Source organism: Eptatretus burgeri, chromosome 15 (genome assembly GCF_056783735.1).
Source record: "Eptatretus burgeri isolate ZD-2024b chromosome 15, Ebu_testis_v1, whole genome shotgun sequence".
Taxonomy (NCBI): Eukaryota; Metazoa; Chordata; class Myxini; order Myxiniformes; family Myxinidae; genus Eptatretus; species Eptatretus burgeri.
This window is the reverse complement of record NC_140975.1, coordinates 42,265,851-42,282,477: the sequence shown is the minus strand read 5'-3', so window position 1 is coordinate 42,282,477 and position 16,627 is coordinate 42,265,851. Positions and strand designations below refer to the sequence as shown.

The following is a 16,627-nucleotide window of genomic DNA, read 5'->3' as shown; positions in this document are numbered from 1 at the left end:
GGGCACTCACCCGCGGTACCTCACTCATACACACGGCGACACTCACACACGCGGTCTCTTCCACACAACGTCCCTCACTCATACACGCGGGGGCACTCAACCGCGGTTCCTCATCCATACACCGTGTGCTGGGAAGCACGTACACCGGCACAATCGCCACCACACCACTCACACGTGGTGCCTCACTCATACTGGCCGTTTCACTCACACACACGGCCTCACTCACACACGGTGCCTCACCCACGCACGGCGTGCTGGGAAGCACGTACTCTGGCTCCATCGCCACCACACCACTCGCAAACGGGGTCGCTTCCACACACGGGGACGCACTCACACCTTGCACCACACACACAGGGACAACCACACTGGGGATTTGTGTCCCCACAAGGGTCTCCGGGGCCTCTACACCCCCCAAGCTCTCCGTGCACCTGTCCACAGCACTCCTCCCCTCAACCTCGCAAAGCACGACCGAACTCACCTGGTCGTGACTCCCCTCAAGGGGGCATACTCCCTCCCCTCGTTCCTGGAGGAGGCCATCCAGGTGCTCGCACTGGGTCTCTACCCAGTCCGCCAGCTCACCCCCATTATCCTCCACTACCTCTGTGTGTGTGTGCGTCACTTTACCCCGTCCTCACCGTGCAGTCTCTCCTCTATCGTTCCCTTCCCGGCTACCGTCACTGCCAACTCTTCACCCTTTACCTCCCTTGTCTCCACTATTATTATTTCCTTTGTCACGGCCTTCATGCCCGCCTGCAGGCATCGGCCCATGTTCTGCGTCTCACCCCGCAGCTTTTTCATCTCTTCCCTCATTTGCTGTGTATTCGCATCCATCGTCGTTTTCACTTCATTTGTATTTGTATCCATCTTTTCGTTCATTTGTTCGTTCATGCCTTTCATTTCGTTTTTCATATTCGCTTCCATCTTTTCGATCATTTTCGCATTCATCTTTTCGTTCATTGCCGCCAGCATGGCGCATAGCTGGGCCATGTTGGATGCACTCAGCTGAGCCGTTTCGGCAAGGGTTGGGGAAGGGTTTTGGTGGAGAGGGGGGGGGGGAGGTGTCATACACCGCGGCCGCTGCCGCACCCACCTCGGGCCCTGGGTTCAGTTGGGCGAGTCCGTGTTCCTGCACAAACAACATTTCCTGCTCGGGGATTCCATCCTGGACCATGGATCCTACATTATTACACATATACATTTCTAATACCCCCGGCTCCCGCTCGCCTTGAGACGCCATCTTGCTTCTCGTAAAGGGTTAATTTGCTCGCTCGTAATTTGGAGGGAATCGGGGGTCGCTTCTCACCCCTGGACCGATTCCCGTGAATTTAGCCGGAGACAGGAGAGCCCGTTTTCCTGTCTCCGATACCAGTGCCGCGAGGAGGGCGATGAATTTGTATCCCACTCCTGACACCAGTGTTGCGGATTTCGCGCCCGCCGGCGTGCTGACGGCCACGTAACTCGAATCGCGGCACGTCGCCCACCGGACGGACAATCCAGTCGTGACCCTCTCGGACTAACGCCGGGAACCAGTCACGGGTGGACCTTTTGGTCTCACCGCGATCGAGCCAATCAGCCCCCGCGTGGGATAGGGTTGCTCGCCAAATTCGACCTACCTAAGTACCCACGCGGAGGGTAGACCGGGCGATCGCACCTCGCCGCAGGTCGACTTCGGACACGGGCCACTTAAGCGACCCGTTCCGTACTATCAGAATAACCGAGCGGTGTTATCGTCGACCTCGACGGTTCGATTAATTATCGGGCGTACTCAGCCCACTACCAACCCTTTACGTGAAGCAAGATGAGGATTCAATGGAGGAAAAGACGAAGCGAAGCGGGAGAACAGTTCAACAATAAAGCACATTTATTCGCGGCACACGGGAAGCACACAAATACAATTCCACCAAATGCACACAAAAAAAAGAAAACACACTTCCATTTACACAAAAAGCAAATATAAAAGTGAAAACACAGTGCAGAGCTAATACCGACTACCGAGCACACGGCAACACTTATACAATTCTACTTCACAGACGGCGCCGACAACACATACCCAAAACCAAGGAAAAGAAATACCCTCAAGGATGAGGCGGGCCTGAGGCCGAGACCGGGTCGCGCCTACCCGTCTGGTGATGAGACGCGGAGCGGCGATGGCGCCTCTCTCCGCGGGCCTCGCGGATAGTGTCAGGCAGGGGGTGGGAAAAGGGGCCCCCTTGGTCGCACTATCTCAGCGCGGGGGGGGAACAGGAGGGGGTTGCTGATGCTCGGGGTATAGAGGATCTTTATTATCCCTGGTGTGCGTCTCCACCTCGGCCAGGTCGCGCTGCCGGCCTTCCTCGGGCGTGCAGCTCCCGGCACCGTCGCGAGCACCCCCTCGTCTGCCTTCGCCGCGGCCGCCTCTCCGCCTCTGGACTCTCCACCCTGGACTCTTCTTTGGGCTCTCCTCGTTCGACTCTCTTCAGCTTCTCCAGTTACTGCAGGCTTCGGGCTCCAGACTTCCACTCTCGTCCCCTCCGTTCCGACTCCTTCTCGACTCCTCGTTCTCGTTTGCGACTCTCCTTCCGACTCCTTCTCGTTCTCGTTTGCGACTCCTTCTCGTTCTGACGAACACCGTCCTTTTATCCCCCCGTAGCTTCGCCTTTGACCCCCTCCCTTTGACCTTTCACCTCGCTCCCCATTGGCCCGAGAAAAAGTGGGCGTGAAGGCTTTTTGATCCACAAATTTGCATATATCGATCGTTCTGGAGGCGGGGCCAAATCGCTCCTCGCTCACCGATTGGACGGCAAAAAGTGGGCGTGTGTCGTTTTTGATCCGTTTTTGAAGCACAAAATCCGTGATTTTGTACACGCTGTTCAACGCGCGCTCTGCACGAATCCAACACCGGTACCCACAGCGGGGCAAGAACGGTGGCGATGCTACTGTTGCGAGGTGTGACGTGAAGGTCGTGGCAGTTGTGGTGAAGCGGTGTTGTGGTTGGTGGTTGATGTTGTGGTTGTGATGGTAATCATGGCGGTTGGTCCAAAATAAAGATAGTAAAAGAAAAACGGCTATCCTGAAGAGTCACAGCTCGCATAAATGACATGTATTCCCACTAGACAACGGGTTTGGGCCTAACTACACATGCACTTACCGAGATACCTCACCTAAGGGACCTGAATGGTGGTTTGCGAATTTGGTAACCACAACAATATATATATATATATATATATATATATATATATATATATATATATATATATATATATATATATATATATATATATATATATATATATATATATATATATATATATATATATATATATATATATATATATATATATATATATATATACATATGAAGACCACAAGGGGAAAACCAGAGATGTCACTTTTTATAAATTTCAGGGTTATTACACCTGCCTTTCAGGGTTATTACATCACCCTTCCCTTTCCAGAGAGGGACAACAAGGCCCCTCTTCCAGTCAGTTGGGATGATGCCTGTGTTCCAGGCAGAGCACAAAACTGCCATGCAACGACACGAGTGCAGCATTTCCACCAGCCTTGAGAAGTTCGGCATGGATGCCACAGATCCCTGGAGCTTTGCCCCGTTTCACCTGGTTCACCGCAGCCCGTGTTTCCACAAGCGTAGGTGGACCACAGTTGATTCGAGGGTCAGCAACAGGGATTGTAACACCCTTGACGTCCAACTCGACAGTTGGGGGATCAGCCTGGTACAACCGCTCAAAGTAACCGGCCCAGCGGGCCTTCACTTCAGACTCCTCTGTCAAGAGCCTACCACTCTCTGCTCGAACTGTAGTGCTCCGAGGGATGGGCTTGGATGAACGTAATGCGCGAATTCCCCTGTAAGCGGGACGAGAATCACCTGTCCACAGGTGATGCTCTACCCCCTCACAGATTCCTCGCACATAGGCCTCCTTGTCCACCCTCAGTGCACGTACAGTTTTACGCCTCAGCTCCCTGAACAGCTCAGCTCTGCCATTCAGCCTGGCCCTGCGACTCTGGTCAATGATATCCAGTGTCCCTTGAGAGACAAAATTCTTCTTTGCCCTGCGGTGAGCTCCAAGGCATCCACCGGCAACATCAAGGACGGTGGTCTTGAAGGCGCTCCACAACTCTTCAGGACCCCTCAAAGCACCCAGACCCCCCAATTGTCCACTCAGCCTGTTCGCAAACTCCTCAGCTACTCTCTCATCCCTGAGCTTGGCAACATCCAGCCTCGGCTGGGATGGTACCATTCTCCAGGATTTAAGGTGCAGCTTTAGAGTTGCTACAACAAGCCTGTGGTCAGTATTGAGGAACTGAGCACTCCGGTAGACCCTGCAGTTCTGGATCATCCTCCAACGACCGTCAGAGGACATGGTCGATCTCCTTTGCCACACCGCCAGCGTTGGAATCCCAAGTCCAGCGATGAGCTTGTTGGCGCTGAAACCATGAACCAGCCACCCCAAGTCCATGACTTCTTGCAAAGTCAAGGAACTTAGTGCTATTCTGGTTCATAGTTCCTGACCCATGGGGACCAACACACACCTCATAACCATCCCTATCAGTTCCAGTCGATGCATTGAAATCCCCCAAGACTAGAAGTGTATCTCGTCTGAGGCACTGATCAACCACAGACTCGAAATGACACCTAAGGAGTGACGAATCCTTAATCTCATAATACGCTCGTTGACCGGTGTTACCTCAATTATCATTGGGGTCAGCTTATTGGACACAGCTACAGCAACTCCTTGGGTATGGTAACCATCAGAGCGACCAGACCAATAGTAGGTGTAACCACCCACCATTATCTCGCCGCAATCCGGTCTCCGAACCTCAGAGAGAGCTGCAATCCCGATGTCCAAACGCTTGAGCTCAGATGATAACAGAGACAGGTGATCATCTCTCTTCGGGATAGGACATTCCAGGCACCCACCCGAAGGGACAGCCTCAGGTTAACCCAAGGAGACCGCCGTCTGGTGGACGACACCTCAGCACCACTCCGACACACTCTCCCGCAATCTGACCCAGGGTTGTTACCCCGTGGTTTCCCTCCTATCAAAGATTGGGGGTCCCGAAGGCTTTGCCCCAATCCCGTCATCCGGTGAGCTGCCCTGCGAAGGGAAGCTGCACAGGAGGTACTCTCACGGAGTGGGTTTTCAGATTGTTTTGCGGAATGAAGGGTTTTACGGTGGCCGGAGTGCAAATCCTGCCACCAACCTCCTAATAAGAAGTGACCCAACTGCAGGAGGACGTCCGCAGACACAGTTGGGCACTAGATATGGATGGCCGTTGGCTCACAAGGAGCTCCTCCGCCCTTTGACAGGTTTTGTTTTTAATCCTGCTGGGTGTCCATATCCAAACACCCTCCTCACCAGAAAACCTGGCGGGGGAGACGGTTTAGTCGCCGACAACCCGACCATGGAACAGGTTAGTACAGGTTTACATGGTACCTGTAGCAGGTCACAGATCGAACCTGACCTGACTTTGAAACTAATATATTGCATGATATCTCAAAAAGTTGTGGACGGATTCGGATGAAACTCGTTGGATGATTTAGTAACGTGAAGAGAACAATCCGATTATATTTTGGTTCATGTCTGAAACTAGATCTGGCGTATTAGTGTGATGGGAAACGTAAATTAATCAACTTGGCAGAGGTATGTGCTCTACCTTGTGCCCTTCCGGTGCGTAAATGAAGCGTTAAAGCAAGCCTTATTTTTCAAGTTACGTCATTACAATTGCAGCAAAATTACCAGATGATCGCAACCTACCTCCCCCCTTTTTCCCCATTTCGGTATAGCTCGGTGATGTTTAAAGATAACTAGAATGCACTTGATGGAGGTATTGACTCGCACCATTTTTCCCTTTGTGAAATATTACCCCAGAGAGCGCTAAGCTCTACTGTCATGTCTCCCGGTGTGAGTAAATGTACAGCTGTCCTAATTTTCTTTGTGAGCTCAAAGTTGAATATGTCCAAGTCCTTCACAATATGGGTCTTTGTAAAATTTTATTCTAGCTGGCCTTGTTGTCCAGCTATTCTGCCAACAAATGGACTGGATTATCACAACACTCGTGCTCCTGGCCTATGGCCACGGCGTGAGTGATTGCAGAAACCTCGGACTGTTATTGGGGAACACCGATCTCTTTCTGAAAGTGTAGGCGATTGTTGCCTGTACTTTGGGACCAATTCCAAATTGCTTCTTTACTGCTGTGATGGAAATCTCAAAAGGACCATGTAATCCTTACGAAAGAAAGACAAGTGAAAGAGATTGCATTTGCTTTAGTAATTGCAGAGCATATTCTGTCATTGTGAGAGCTAGTTTGTAAGAGTGCTTGCATGCAGATGGGTGTGTGTGTGTGTGTGAGAGGAAGTCATAAATTATATCCTGTTTGCCGTTTCCCTTCACTCACTCTGCTGTTATGCTGCACAGGTGAAAACTTTGCAAAACGCCCACATGTTGGACAAAGCAAAGACGATAGCATGGGAAATGGTGCACAAGTTCCCACTGTGCGTACATGCCTGGATCAGCTTGGTGAAGTTGTTGTGGGACGACCCACCTGCAGCACTGTCTTCTTTCCAGGAAGGTCTCGCTTATCTGCCAGAAAATGTAACACACCTGGATGTGCACACTATCTTTGAAATTGCTTTTGCATTATCTCTGTTTCCCATTATGATTGAGTTAATACAGTCTTGATGGTCAATTAGAAAAGGCCTGATGCCTGATCAATTAAGTTTTACTGTCTGAACTTACTGCTGGGGTGTCATGATAGGAAGTGCTGCCCTTGTGGGCAATACAGATGGAATGGAGTGAGGAAAAGCAAAGCATCCAAGAAACTGAGGAAATGTATCAGGTGTGTTTGCGAACGTTTTAATTTTGACCAAAATCCTTTTTTGGGGAAGCGGGGTGGGGGGGGGGGGTTGCTGGGAATATGGGTATTCTTTTTTTTTTTTTAATTTTAACGACTCTTGCAACCTTTGTGACAAACTTATATTTGTTTTTATATAGCTTGATCACCATTTGTAACTGGTATGACATATAATGTGGAAGTAATTGTTATATTGTTTCACAGCAATCGGTGCTTGCTAGCTCTCGCTCCCTGAGCAGCCATGCCAAAGAGCGATACCTCTTTTGGGCCAATCGCATTGGTGGATACAAGAAGGCACGCCGTGTGTTTTGCAGGTTTGTACACTCTAGGTTGTTTACCTGACTTCTGTCTTGGTGCCGATCTGCTTCTCCAGATGTGATATGCTTCTGTGAAGATGGGGAACCTGTGAGCTTAAGTGTTACATGTCACCACATGAGGGGGTGGTGTCGTGTTGATTAGCTCGGATTTAAGAATAAGCTTCCCCAGTATGTAATCACCCCTCTGTGATTTTTTTTTTTCCTTATGTTTTTGTATTTCAATATTGGCAATAAAGGTGGGGAACACGTCCCTGTGCCAAGCAGGCAGAAAGCCCCGCCTTCAAAGGGTGACAACAGGTGAAGTCATGCCCCTGAGGAATGATTGATGGGTGTGACGTCAGAAGCGAGCAGAGCAGGCAGAATCCCCGCCTTCCCGGGATTCGTGCGAGCAGGCCACACCCTGGGGGTGGAGGAGATATAGGTGTGATTGATAGGAAGGTCAGTGTGGTGCATTTTAGAGAGGATGTGGGGAAGCATCATACTGGATATGACGAGAGATCGGCAGAGCGCACAGACGAGGTCATTGTGAGGAACGCATGAGGCAGAGTTGATTCGGAAGAGAATCGGAGGTGGGCGTTCAGGGCTGGCACATTTTGGAGAGCCGTGATCAACGAGGAAGGATTTGCGGATATTGCAGAGGCGAGAGCGGAGGGTGAGTGCACGCCAAGGAGGACGACACAACCTTTGTATTCGTGTTGAGGCAATTTGCCTCGCATGGTGAAGCAAGACGTTGGCCTTTGGCTCTTGAGGTTGGTTCATCTTGCAGTTACATTGGGGCTCTGAGCCTTAATGTGGAGTGCCGCTCGCAAATTTCCTCGCGTGCATTTGTCCCGTGACGAGAGAAGTTCCATTTTGGGTGCGTCGGCAAATGCGAATGGGAGCGCCTCGATTCCAAGTTCCACAAGGACCATCTCTAGTCCAAGCTAAGTACAAGAATACTCGAAAGGAGGGTTTTTATTATTTTTATTTTGTGTTCCCTTTGTCTGTATTTGAGTCTGTATGAGGAGGTGCCTCAACTGTCGGATTTATTATTCCATTATTGTCATTACCCTTTTGAATTATTGTCCTTTGTAAATATTGGTATATTTTCATTAAATGTATTCATGTATTTGCAGTGGGGTTCGAGTATAAACCCCCCTTCCCCATGCCTCCCTCCGTCCGCCATTGCGCCCTGCCCTTCCCGCACGCGTTGTAACCTCTGAGGATCAACATGTCCACCTCATTAATAAGGAACCGCTCGGCCGTCCGGAGGCTGGCGGTGTTAACCGCCCATCACCACAATTTGGGTCGGGGGTGGGGGGGGTGGGGTTAACCTTGGCCGTGACATTTGGTGGTCAAGAGTGTGGGATTTGAAACATGGCTCCAACAAATTGGGTCGAAGTGGGATTTTTCGAGCCCCCACCACCACATTTGACATCGGGGTGGGATTTTAGAATCCATCAGACTGATCAACATTTGGAGTCAGGAGTGTGGGGTACAAAACCTGATCAACATTTGTTGATGCGAACCCTGATCAACAATGTTTGTATATGTGTGTGTATATATATATATATATATATATATATATATATATATATATATATATATATATATATATATATATATATATATATATATATATATATATATATACATATATATATGTAATATAACATAGTATGTGTACATATTTATTTTTATATATATATATATATATATATATATATATATATATATATATATATATATATATATATATATATATATATATATATATATATATATATATATATATATATAGTAATTCCATGGGAAAAGTTACCTGGTGGCTATTTTTTGAAAGTACATTTTCCATTAAACCTTATATACCATATGACAGATCATGAATTGAAATAATTGAATTTTTGCAATATTAGCTTCATCAAGCAGTGTCTGTATACATTGTGGTGGCATCTCCGTACGTTTATTAATAAACGTCTGGAGATGTTACGTCCGTTACGCTTGGTTGTTACGTCCGTTACATTACATTTGCCATAGCACTGCCTACTCGGTATCATTAATTCCTCAAATAAATACTGGGAATACAATGACGTACCTATACCAAGCTGCTGTACCAGATTTAGTCTTCTGTCGTAGAACACTTCACACAAATTTGTGAGCAAAACGATCATCGTGCTGAAGCGGGTATTTTGACGGTTACGTCCGTTACGAAGATTCATCATACCACAGTACTCAGGCTAAAATTCTTAATCTCATATAATTACTATTTCCTGGCACCTTTGTGTTTACTGCACAAAATAAACTAATACATTTGGTACGATAACCTTGTTCTTCATGAAATATTTTTGAGAACTGCCGATAACTTCTGTCTGAATGTTACGTCCGTTACGGTGGAATTACCCTATATATGTCGTTATGATTGTGGGGATAGATGGAAGGATCTAATCGGGAATATAGCATTGTGTAGAGTTGCTTGGTCCATGGACGAGTCGAAGGCATCTCAATGTGAGCTTAAGTGTTACGTGTCACTACACGAGAGGTGGTGCCATGTTAATTAGCTTAAGGAGTAAGAATAAGTTCCCCAGGATGTGATGCCCCTCTGATTTTTTTCTCTTTCAAGATCGGCAATAAAGGTGGGTAACGCGTCCCTGAAACCACAACAAATGGGCAGAAAGCCCAGCCTTCAAAGGTTGACGAGCGGTCACGCCCCCGAGGGACGAGTGATGGCCGTGACATTAGAAGCTAGCCAAGCAGAAGCCCCACCTTCCCTGGTTTGATGTGTGCAGGCCAGGCCCCAGAGGTGGAGGATATACGGCATGATTGAAGTAAAAGGAAGGCAGGTTGTGTGTTTTAAGTGGAAGAAGGAGTTGGCTTGCGCATTTTGGGAGAGCCATGATCAGAGTGGAGGCACGAGGCGAATTGTTTGGAGAAGCGAGAACAGAGGGTAATGGCGTGCCTTTTGCTCTTGGTTGGGTCGGTGAGGACGATCGGAGCACACAAAGCCGTTTCACTGGGGCTTTGAGCCTTAATGTGGAGTGTTGCTCGCAGATTGCTTGGCGTGTGTTCGTCCCGCTAAGAGAGAAGCTCCTCAATTCTAGTTCCACAAGGATCAGCTCTGGGCCAAGCTCAGTGCAGGAGTGGTTAAAAAAGGGTTTTTTTTTTTTCTTCTTCATTTTGTGTTCCCTTTGTCTGTGAGAGATGTGTCTCGACTGCAGGATTTATTTCCTTCATTATTATTATTATTGCCGTTGTATATATTCATTTATTTTCATTAAATGTATTCCTTTTTAAGAAACTGTAGCCGTGTGCTGTCATGGTGCAGTGCCCCTGTGCTGTGCTCCTCCTTGGTGGATCACCTCTCTGCCATTACGCGCCGTTAATGCATGCGCATTAATCTCTGAGTCTCGGTTGTAGCCTTCAAGGGCGAAGCTTTGCCATCCATCCAGGTAGGGTTTAAACCCCCTGGACATGACAGTAATATTATAATTTTTTGCCCCATCTCTCAATGATGAAGAAACACTTAACGAATTGAAAAATTCCCTATTCGGATCCGAATCTGAATCTTCACCAAAATCGAATAAATTCGTCCTTGTCACGTGTCCATCACATTTCGTCTGAAAATGTCCATAATTTTTTTGAGATATCCTCAATCCACTTATTGACATCCACATTGAGGTGAAAACATAACCTCCATCAACCTTTGGTGACGGAGGTAACGACATTCTTCTGCCATAGCTGATGAAGCAAATGATCTTGTACGCCTCCAGTTGAGATGTAGTTAAAACCGTCAGCCTGCTTGGTTGTATTGCAACAGCATATTTGCAAAAGAAAAATTGCCAAAATACCAAGCTGGAAATGAACCAAGTCCCATTACAGGGGGGAGGGGCGGGGGGTGGGTGGGGGAGGGGAGATTTCCTCAATGCCTTTGTCGTAACCTCAATGTGAATTTTCATTGCTGAAGAGGTAATTTCTTATTTGAGGCATGATGATGGACAGCTCTCATTCCACCTGCTTGTCATTTCAGGTTGCATGGGCTGCAGCCGAACACTTTGCAGTTCTTCAACACCATGTTGGATATTGAGAAGGAGCAGGTTTTGATCATCACTTTATTGTCTTTCGTAAATGCTAGTTTCGATCTAAACGTTACGTATAAAGGAACATATTTTTATTGTTCACATGAGCTCCATTGCGATTCATTGTTCCAGACATTGTTTGACTTGCATTTGCACAGGGTGGAAATTCCATTGATCTCCTGCGAGACTGTTATGAGCGATGTCTGCAGCAGTTTGGATCCACAGAGCCAGGTAGACTCGTTATGTCACTCGCTCATTGTTGTAAAGATTTGCTATGTCGAGTCATGGGCAAGGGTTTATCTTTTCTCCTTTGCTGTCGTCTTTGCCCACAACCCCTAGACATGTGGTTGAGGTACATCAAGGAAGAACTTTCTCATCCCTCCGGTTCTCCGGTCCAGTGTGGTCGTCTCTTCTGGCGAGCTTCACAATCGCTACAGGGTGCCTACATAGTGAAGTTCAAGAACATGTATGCCGGCCTGCAGGCTGGCATGGACCTTGATCTCGAAGACTCTGACGGCAACAGTTCTGACTAGATGTGGGAACCTGGGACTGACTGATGTTTTGTTTCCCAAAAAACTTTTATATTTATAAGAACCACTGCACAGTGTCATTGAGTGTCTATAAACGTCTCCCTTATTTTGCCATCTTTCACCTTGTCATTATATCTTTGCATCATTGTTTCTTTTTTTTTTTTACCCTCGCCGAAGGAGAGGGTATTGCATTAGGGTCTGTTTGTCTGTCTCTGTCTGTCCGCACAGAACTTTTTCGTGTTTTTCTCCGCAACCGCTTGTTGATTTGAGACCAAATTTTCACCATCGGAGCGACTGCTCATGTGGAATGTTTTATTGATGATTATGATGTCATAGGTCACGTGGTATGGCAGCCATGTTGGAAAAACAGAAAAACTTTGGACTTCTGTTTCTCTCCATCGAGTGCAGCCTGTGGCTGCTGGTTGCATCATTGGTTGGGACGCGGCTATCCCGCTGATGCAGTGTCCCCCTTACCAGTACACTGGTACTCATTTTGCCGACCTCGGAAGGATGACAGGCCGAGTCAACCTTATGGTGTATTAATTCAGCGGCCAATGGGGCTTGAACTCAGGACCCTAGGATCACAAGCTGCCACCCTAACCACTAAGCCAACACCAGGCTTCAGGTTCTGTTTCTCTAAAACTGCACCAAGGAAAAAATTGAAACTTGGCACATGGCAAGTACTCGTATTGGGGAATGTGTGATTTAATCCAATACTGAAAGCCATATTGAATTTACCCCAAAAACTTCCAAAAAATATTTTCCAGAACAGCTTGACAGATCAAGGGGAAACTTCACACCAATGTTCCCCAAGCGTTGGGATACCAGGGTATTCATGAATAATTGATGACACATGGTCTGGCAGCCATATTGGATTGAGCAAAAATATTTTAAAAAAGAATTATCTTGAACCGCTTAATCAATCGATGTGGAACTTCTCAATTACGATCGAGTAATGATGGGGAATATTTTAAATTTCAACCTGATCAGACACATGGTCCAGCAGCCAGAATTTTTTTTTTGATCTGGGTTCTTTTTGATTTTATTTTTTGAATGAGGCTCACTTGGCTGTGCCAAGTGTGAGTTTGAGGGTGGAGGAGTAGCAGCTGAAATGCGAATCCTATCTCGGTTTCTCCTGATGACTTCATCTTTGCTTTGTGCTTGTTTGGTTCGTTCTGATTACTCCAATGCAGGACTCGACCTATTTGGTCTTCCATTTGATTTGAATGTTATTTACTTTAATCCCATTCCAAATTCAATGGAATAATAATATATGTTATAGGTCAGGGTCAACTGTCCGATCAAAGCGGGACATTTTGGGACCCGGTCATCACTGCCAGCAGTTATAAAGTGGCAGTTCTAGTTATGTCTCAATTACGTAACACACCAGTATACAAACGCCACACAAAATACACTACACATACGCCACACAAAACAAGTCCTGGTGAGGGTCTGCAATTTCTGATCGCTCTTTTTCTTCTTCTTGTTGCCGGAAACTTCTTGGGTTGTCTGTCGAAACCAATCTCCAACTCGGGATCGATGTCACAGAGCTCAAATCTTTAATACATGGAAAATGGAACAACCCTTCTGCTTTTCTTGTCCTCAAAGCAGGGTTTTTACACAGGTTTGAAGAGGAAAGGAAGGAGGGAAAAGGGGAAGGTACATTGTACTTCTTATCCAAGTTTGAAGAGGAAAGGTGGGAGGGAAAGGGGTAAGAATGGATGCATTGTATTGTAAAATGGAAGGGAGGGTCACATATAAACACAAGGTTTTTTTTTCTGAGAAAGCACACAAGCTCTCTGTCCAGCTCATTTCTTGGAAAACAAATGCTTATAAGGGCTAACATATACATTCATTACAAGGATACTAAGGAGTTATATAATTGTCTTTCAGAACTCATTTTATGTTTTCCAAGTAACAGAATAAATGTATTTTAATAGAGATACATATACTGTTAATTGGATTCAATAATAAGCAGCCTAATACTTTTGATATTCAGTATTAAGCAAGTAGCATATGAAAAGTTCATCAGAAATAGCAGTGCATATGAATTTTGAAACAAAAGTAGGCACTTTAAGCAAATTATATGAACTGTGAGTGTGTAAATGTCTAATGCAATTTCACTTCTACATCTGTGATAGGTGTTTCTTACCATGATAACTTAATGGCTGAAGGGATCTCTGTCAAACTTGGTACAAGTATTATAATGATGCAAAGATGAACTGATTAGATGATGGGGTCAAGAGGTCAGAGGTCCCATTCAGTAAAAATTACTGAGCTAACTTGTGAACCAGTGATGGGTTTTTGACCAAACTTGGTAGAGGTAAATATTATGATGCAAAGATGAACTGATTAGATCAAGACGTCATGTCAGGTTAAAAAAAAAGTTAAACTTGAGAACTGCTGAAGGGATTTAAATCGAATTTGGTACAAGTATGTGTAATAATGTGGGTGGAGGCATATCGGCCGACGGCGTAATGTCGAAGAGCTATGTTCTATTTTATTATAACTTTATTGATATAAATGCTCAACTGTTCAAGTGCACTCTTGAGACGTCAAAAGTTTTACACACATTTGTGAAAAATGGGAACAAGAAGTGGCACCAGAAGTGTGGGAAGTTGGAGAGATGTTAAACTGCCAAAGAAAGGTCTTCCTGAATGTGGTAACTGGAGAGATGTAAGTCTTGTGTACATTGCAAGCAAGTTGCTCTAAGATGATGCTAAATAGGATGGAGAAGGCTATGGATGGAGTCCTGAGTAAAAGAGCAGGCTGGATTTAGAAGGAATAGATGGGGGGAGAGATCAAATCTTCACTCTAAGAACAATGGAATTCAAGTCTTGTGATCACGTTCATCGACTTTGAAAAAACATTTGCCTGAACAGGGATGTGATGTGGAATATAATGGAAGGGTATGGAGTGCCCAGAATGTTCATCTTAATTAGGAACATACGTACAAATGTAAAGAAGTCTCCAGAATTTGAAGTTTATGGAATCGTACAGGAATGCTTGCTGTTTGTATTTTGATTGGGTATTAAGAACTACAGAACATGCCAGATATGGAAGAAACGAGGTTCGAAGAGCTCATCTTTGGTATCATCTGTTTTCTCTTGGACACCAAGCAAAATAGGCTCCAGGAGTATGCCCTACAAGTGGGATTGAAAATCAAAACGGAGCATGAGACTACGTGGAGTACATGCATGAGATAACAATGCTGTCGTGTACAATAACTTGGCCATACGAGATGTTGAACACTGTACACGTGTTGAACTCTGGATGTTGAACCAAGTGGTTATCTGGCATCATTATTGATAACATTGGTGAAATGATGTTTCTTGTGAAGTTGTGTGATGATACATGCGTAAACATGTTCAACTCAGGTTACGTCATGGGGAGCCAAACATTGAACCGGCTCAAGTGCCTTTGTCACCCACTCCTGTATCAACACCACCTGCGTTTGAACATGAGGTGCTTCCTCATGAAAGCTTTTCACCAATCAATGCACCTGAACTCCTTCCTGATCCTGAACCCCTCATTGAGAAGCCCACAGCAGTTGTAAGGACAGCCCTCTACTAGCCCTGAGAAGATCAGTTCGTGTCTGTAAGCCTAATGAGCGTCTTGATTTGTACAACAACAACAACACAAACCAAACAAAAAAAACCTTTGGTTGTGTGAAATAATTTCGATGATAAAGTGGAAGCAAACCAAAGGAGATTCATTTTTAACCCGTTTTCTAACAATACAATTACGCTAAAACCGGGACAATCATAAACAATCGTCTCCATGGACTCCATTTTGGATCAAAACCAACCACGGAACGGGAAACCATGGAAAAAGTTCATTTGAGGTGTATCGTCGTTGTTGTTGGCTCGGTTGGCATCGCGTCATCAGGCCGATCGTCTGTGAAGGCAAAACGAGTTCCCTCACGTGGCATTTCAACATCGGAGGCCATCGAAGTCTGCGTCACGATTGCTCGGTTGTCCGTGCTCTGCCTGTCCTTTTATAAATGCGGAACGTGAAGCAAGGATGCAGCACCAACCAGTATAACTCGAACGGACTTCCGGTATTGGTCGGGAGGTGTAAGGTTCGGAGTTATCGACAGGCGCCTGACTTGCTTCGTTTCCTTTGCTTTCTCGTCTTCTCCGCCTTTCAATTTTTTTCTTATTTCTCCTTTCGTCGAATGTAAATTTTTTCCAAATCTTAGAGCATTTACACACCCGCAACACATCTTAATCTTGGTGAGGTAAATAGTTGAGGGGGAGGGACGACAGTCGAGTTTGAGGCTATATCAAGAATACTCCCATCGGAAGTTCTTTTAAATGTTTCCATTGTCGAGCAATCGAAGAAGACCTCGCAATAAATACACACACGGTTTAAATGTTTAAACATCTTTATCTTCAAATCGAGTCAAGGCAATTTTGAAATTGTACAATTCCCTCGGTTTTTTTTTTTTTAAATGACGTCTAATTTATTTAAACGGACGCACGGGATTTTGCACCTGCTCGGCCATTACATCAGGAATTCGGACAGAGAGACGGCTTTGAAACGCCATTTCGGAGTCCGAAGTCGGTGCTTCCTCTCTGCGTGCCCTCGAGATGACCGGATGACGCGGTGCATGCCGGGATGACCGGATGACGCGGTGCATGCCGGGATGACCGGATGACGCGGTGCATGCCGGGATGACCGGATGACGCGGTGCATGCCGGGATGACGGATGACCGGATGACGCGGTGCATGCCGGGACGGCGCGGAAATCATTTTGGCGGTAATGTACGCTGCGTGCTAACGTCGTTCATTCCACCCGACTCGCTCACCTGACGGGACATTGAATTACCTTTTAGACCGACGTCGATCTCCAGTTTGTGAGTCCTTGGGTCCTGCG

General features: G+C 46.2%; 2 protein-coding genes across 2 annotated transcripts in view; both read left to right on the top strand.

Annotated features, from left to right (window-relative positions):
• UTP6 (UTP6 small subunit processome component) overlaps positions 1-11,860 on the top strand; it is a 47,411-nt gene extending 35,551 nt beyond the window's left edge. Inside the window, exons 14-19 of the mRNA XM_085858099.1 lie at positions 6,414-6,590; positions 6,754-6,834; positions 7,054-7,163; positions 11,170-11,236; positions 11,377-11,449; positions 11,558-11,860. Coding sequence (XP_085714225.1) covers positions 6,414-6,590; positions 6,754-6,834; positions 7,054-7,163; positions 11,170-11,236; positions 11,377-11,449; positions 11,558-11,751 — 702 coding nt within the window. The 3' untranslated portion in view covers positions 11,752-11,860. The remainder of the gene's footprint in view (positions 1-6,413; positions 6,591-6,753; positions 6,835-7,053; positions 7,164-11,169; positions 11,237-11,376; positions 11,450-11,557) is intronic.
• A 4,631-nt stretch (positions 11,861-16,491) lies between these two features.
• The window catches only part of ATAD5 (ATPase family AAA domain containing 5), a 71,474-nt gene continuing 71,338 nt past the window's right edge, over positions 16,492-16,627 (top strand). Inside the window, exon 1 of the mRNA XM_085858097.1 lies at positions 16,492-16,510. The gene's annotated coding sequence lies outside the window, so the exon portion shown is untranslated. The remainder of the gene's footprint in view (positions 16,511-16,627) is intronic.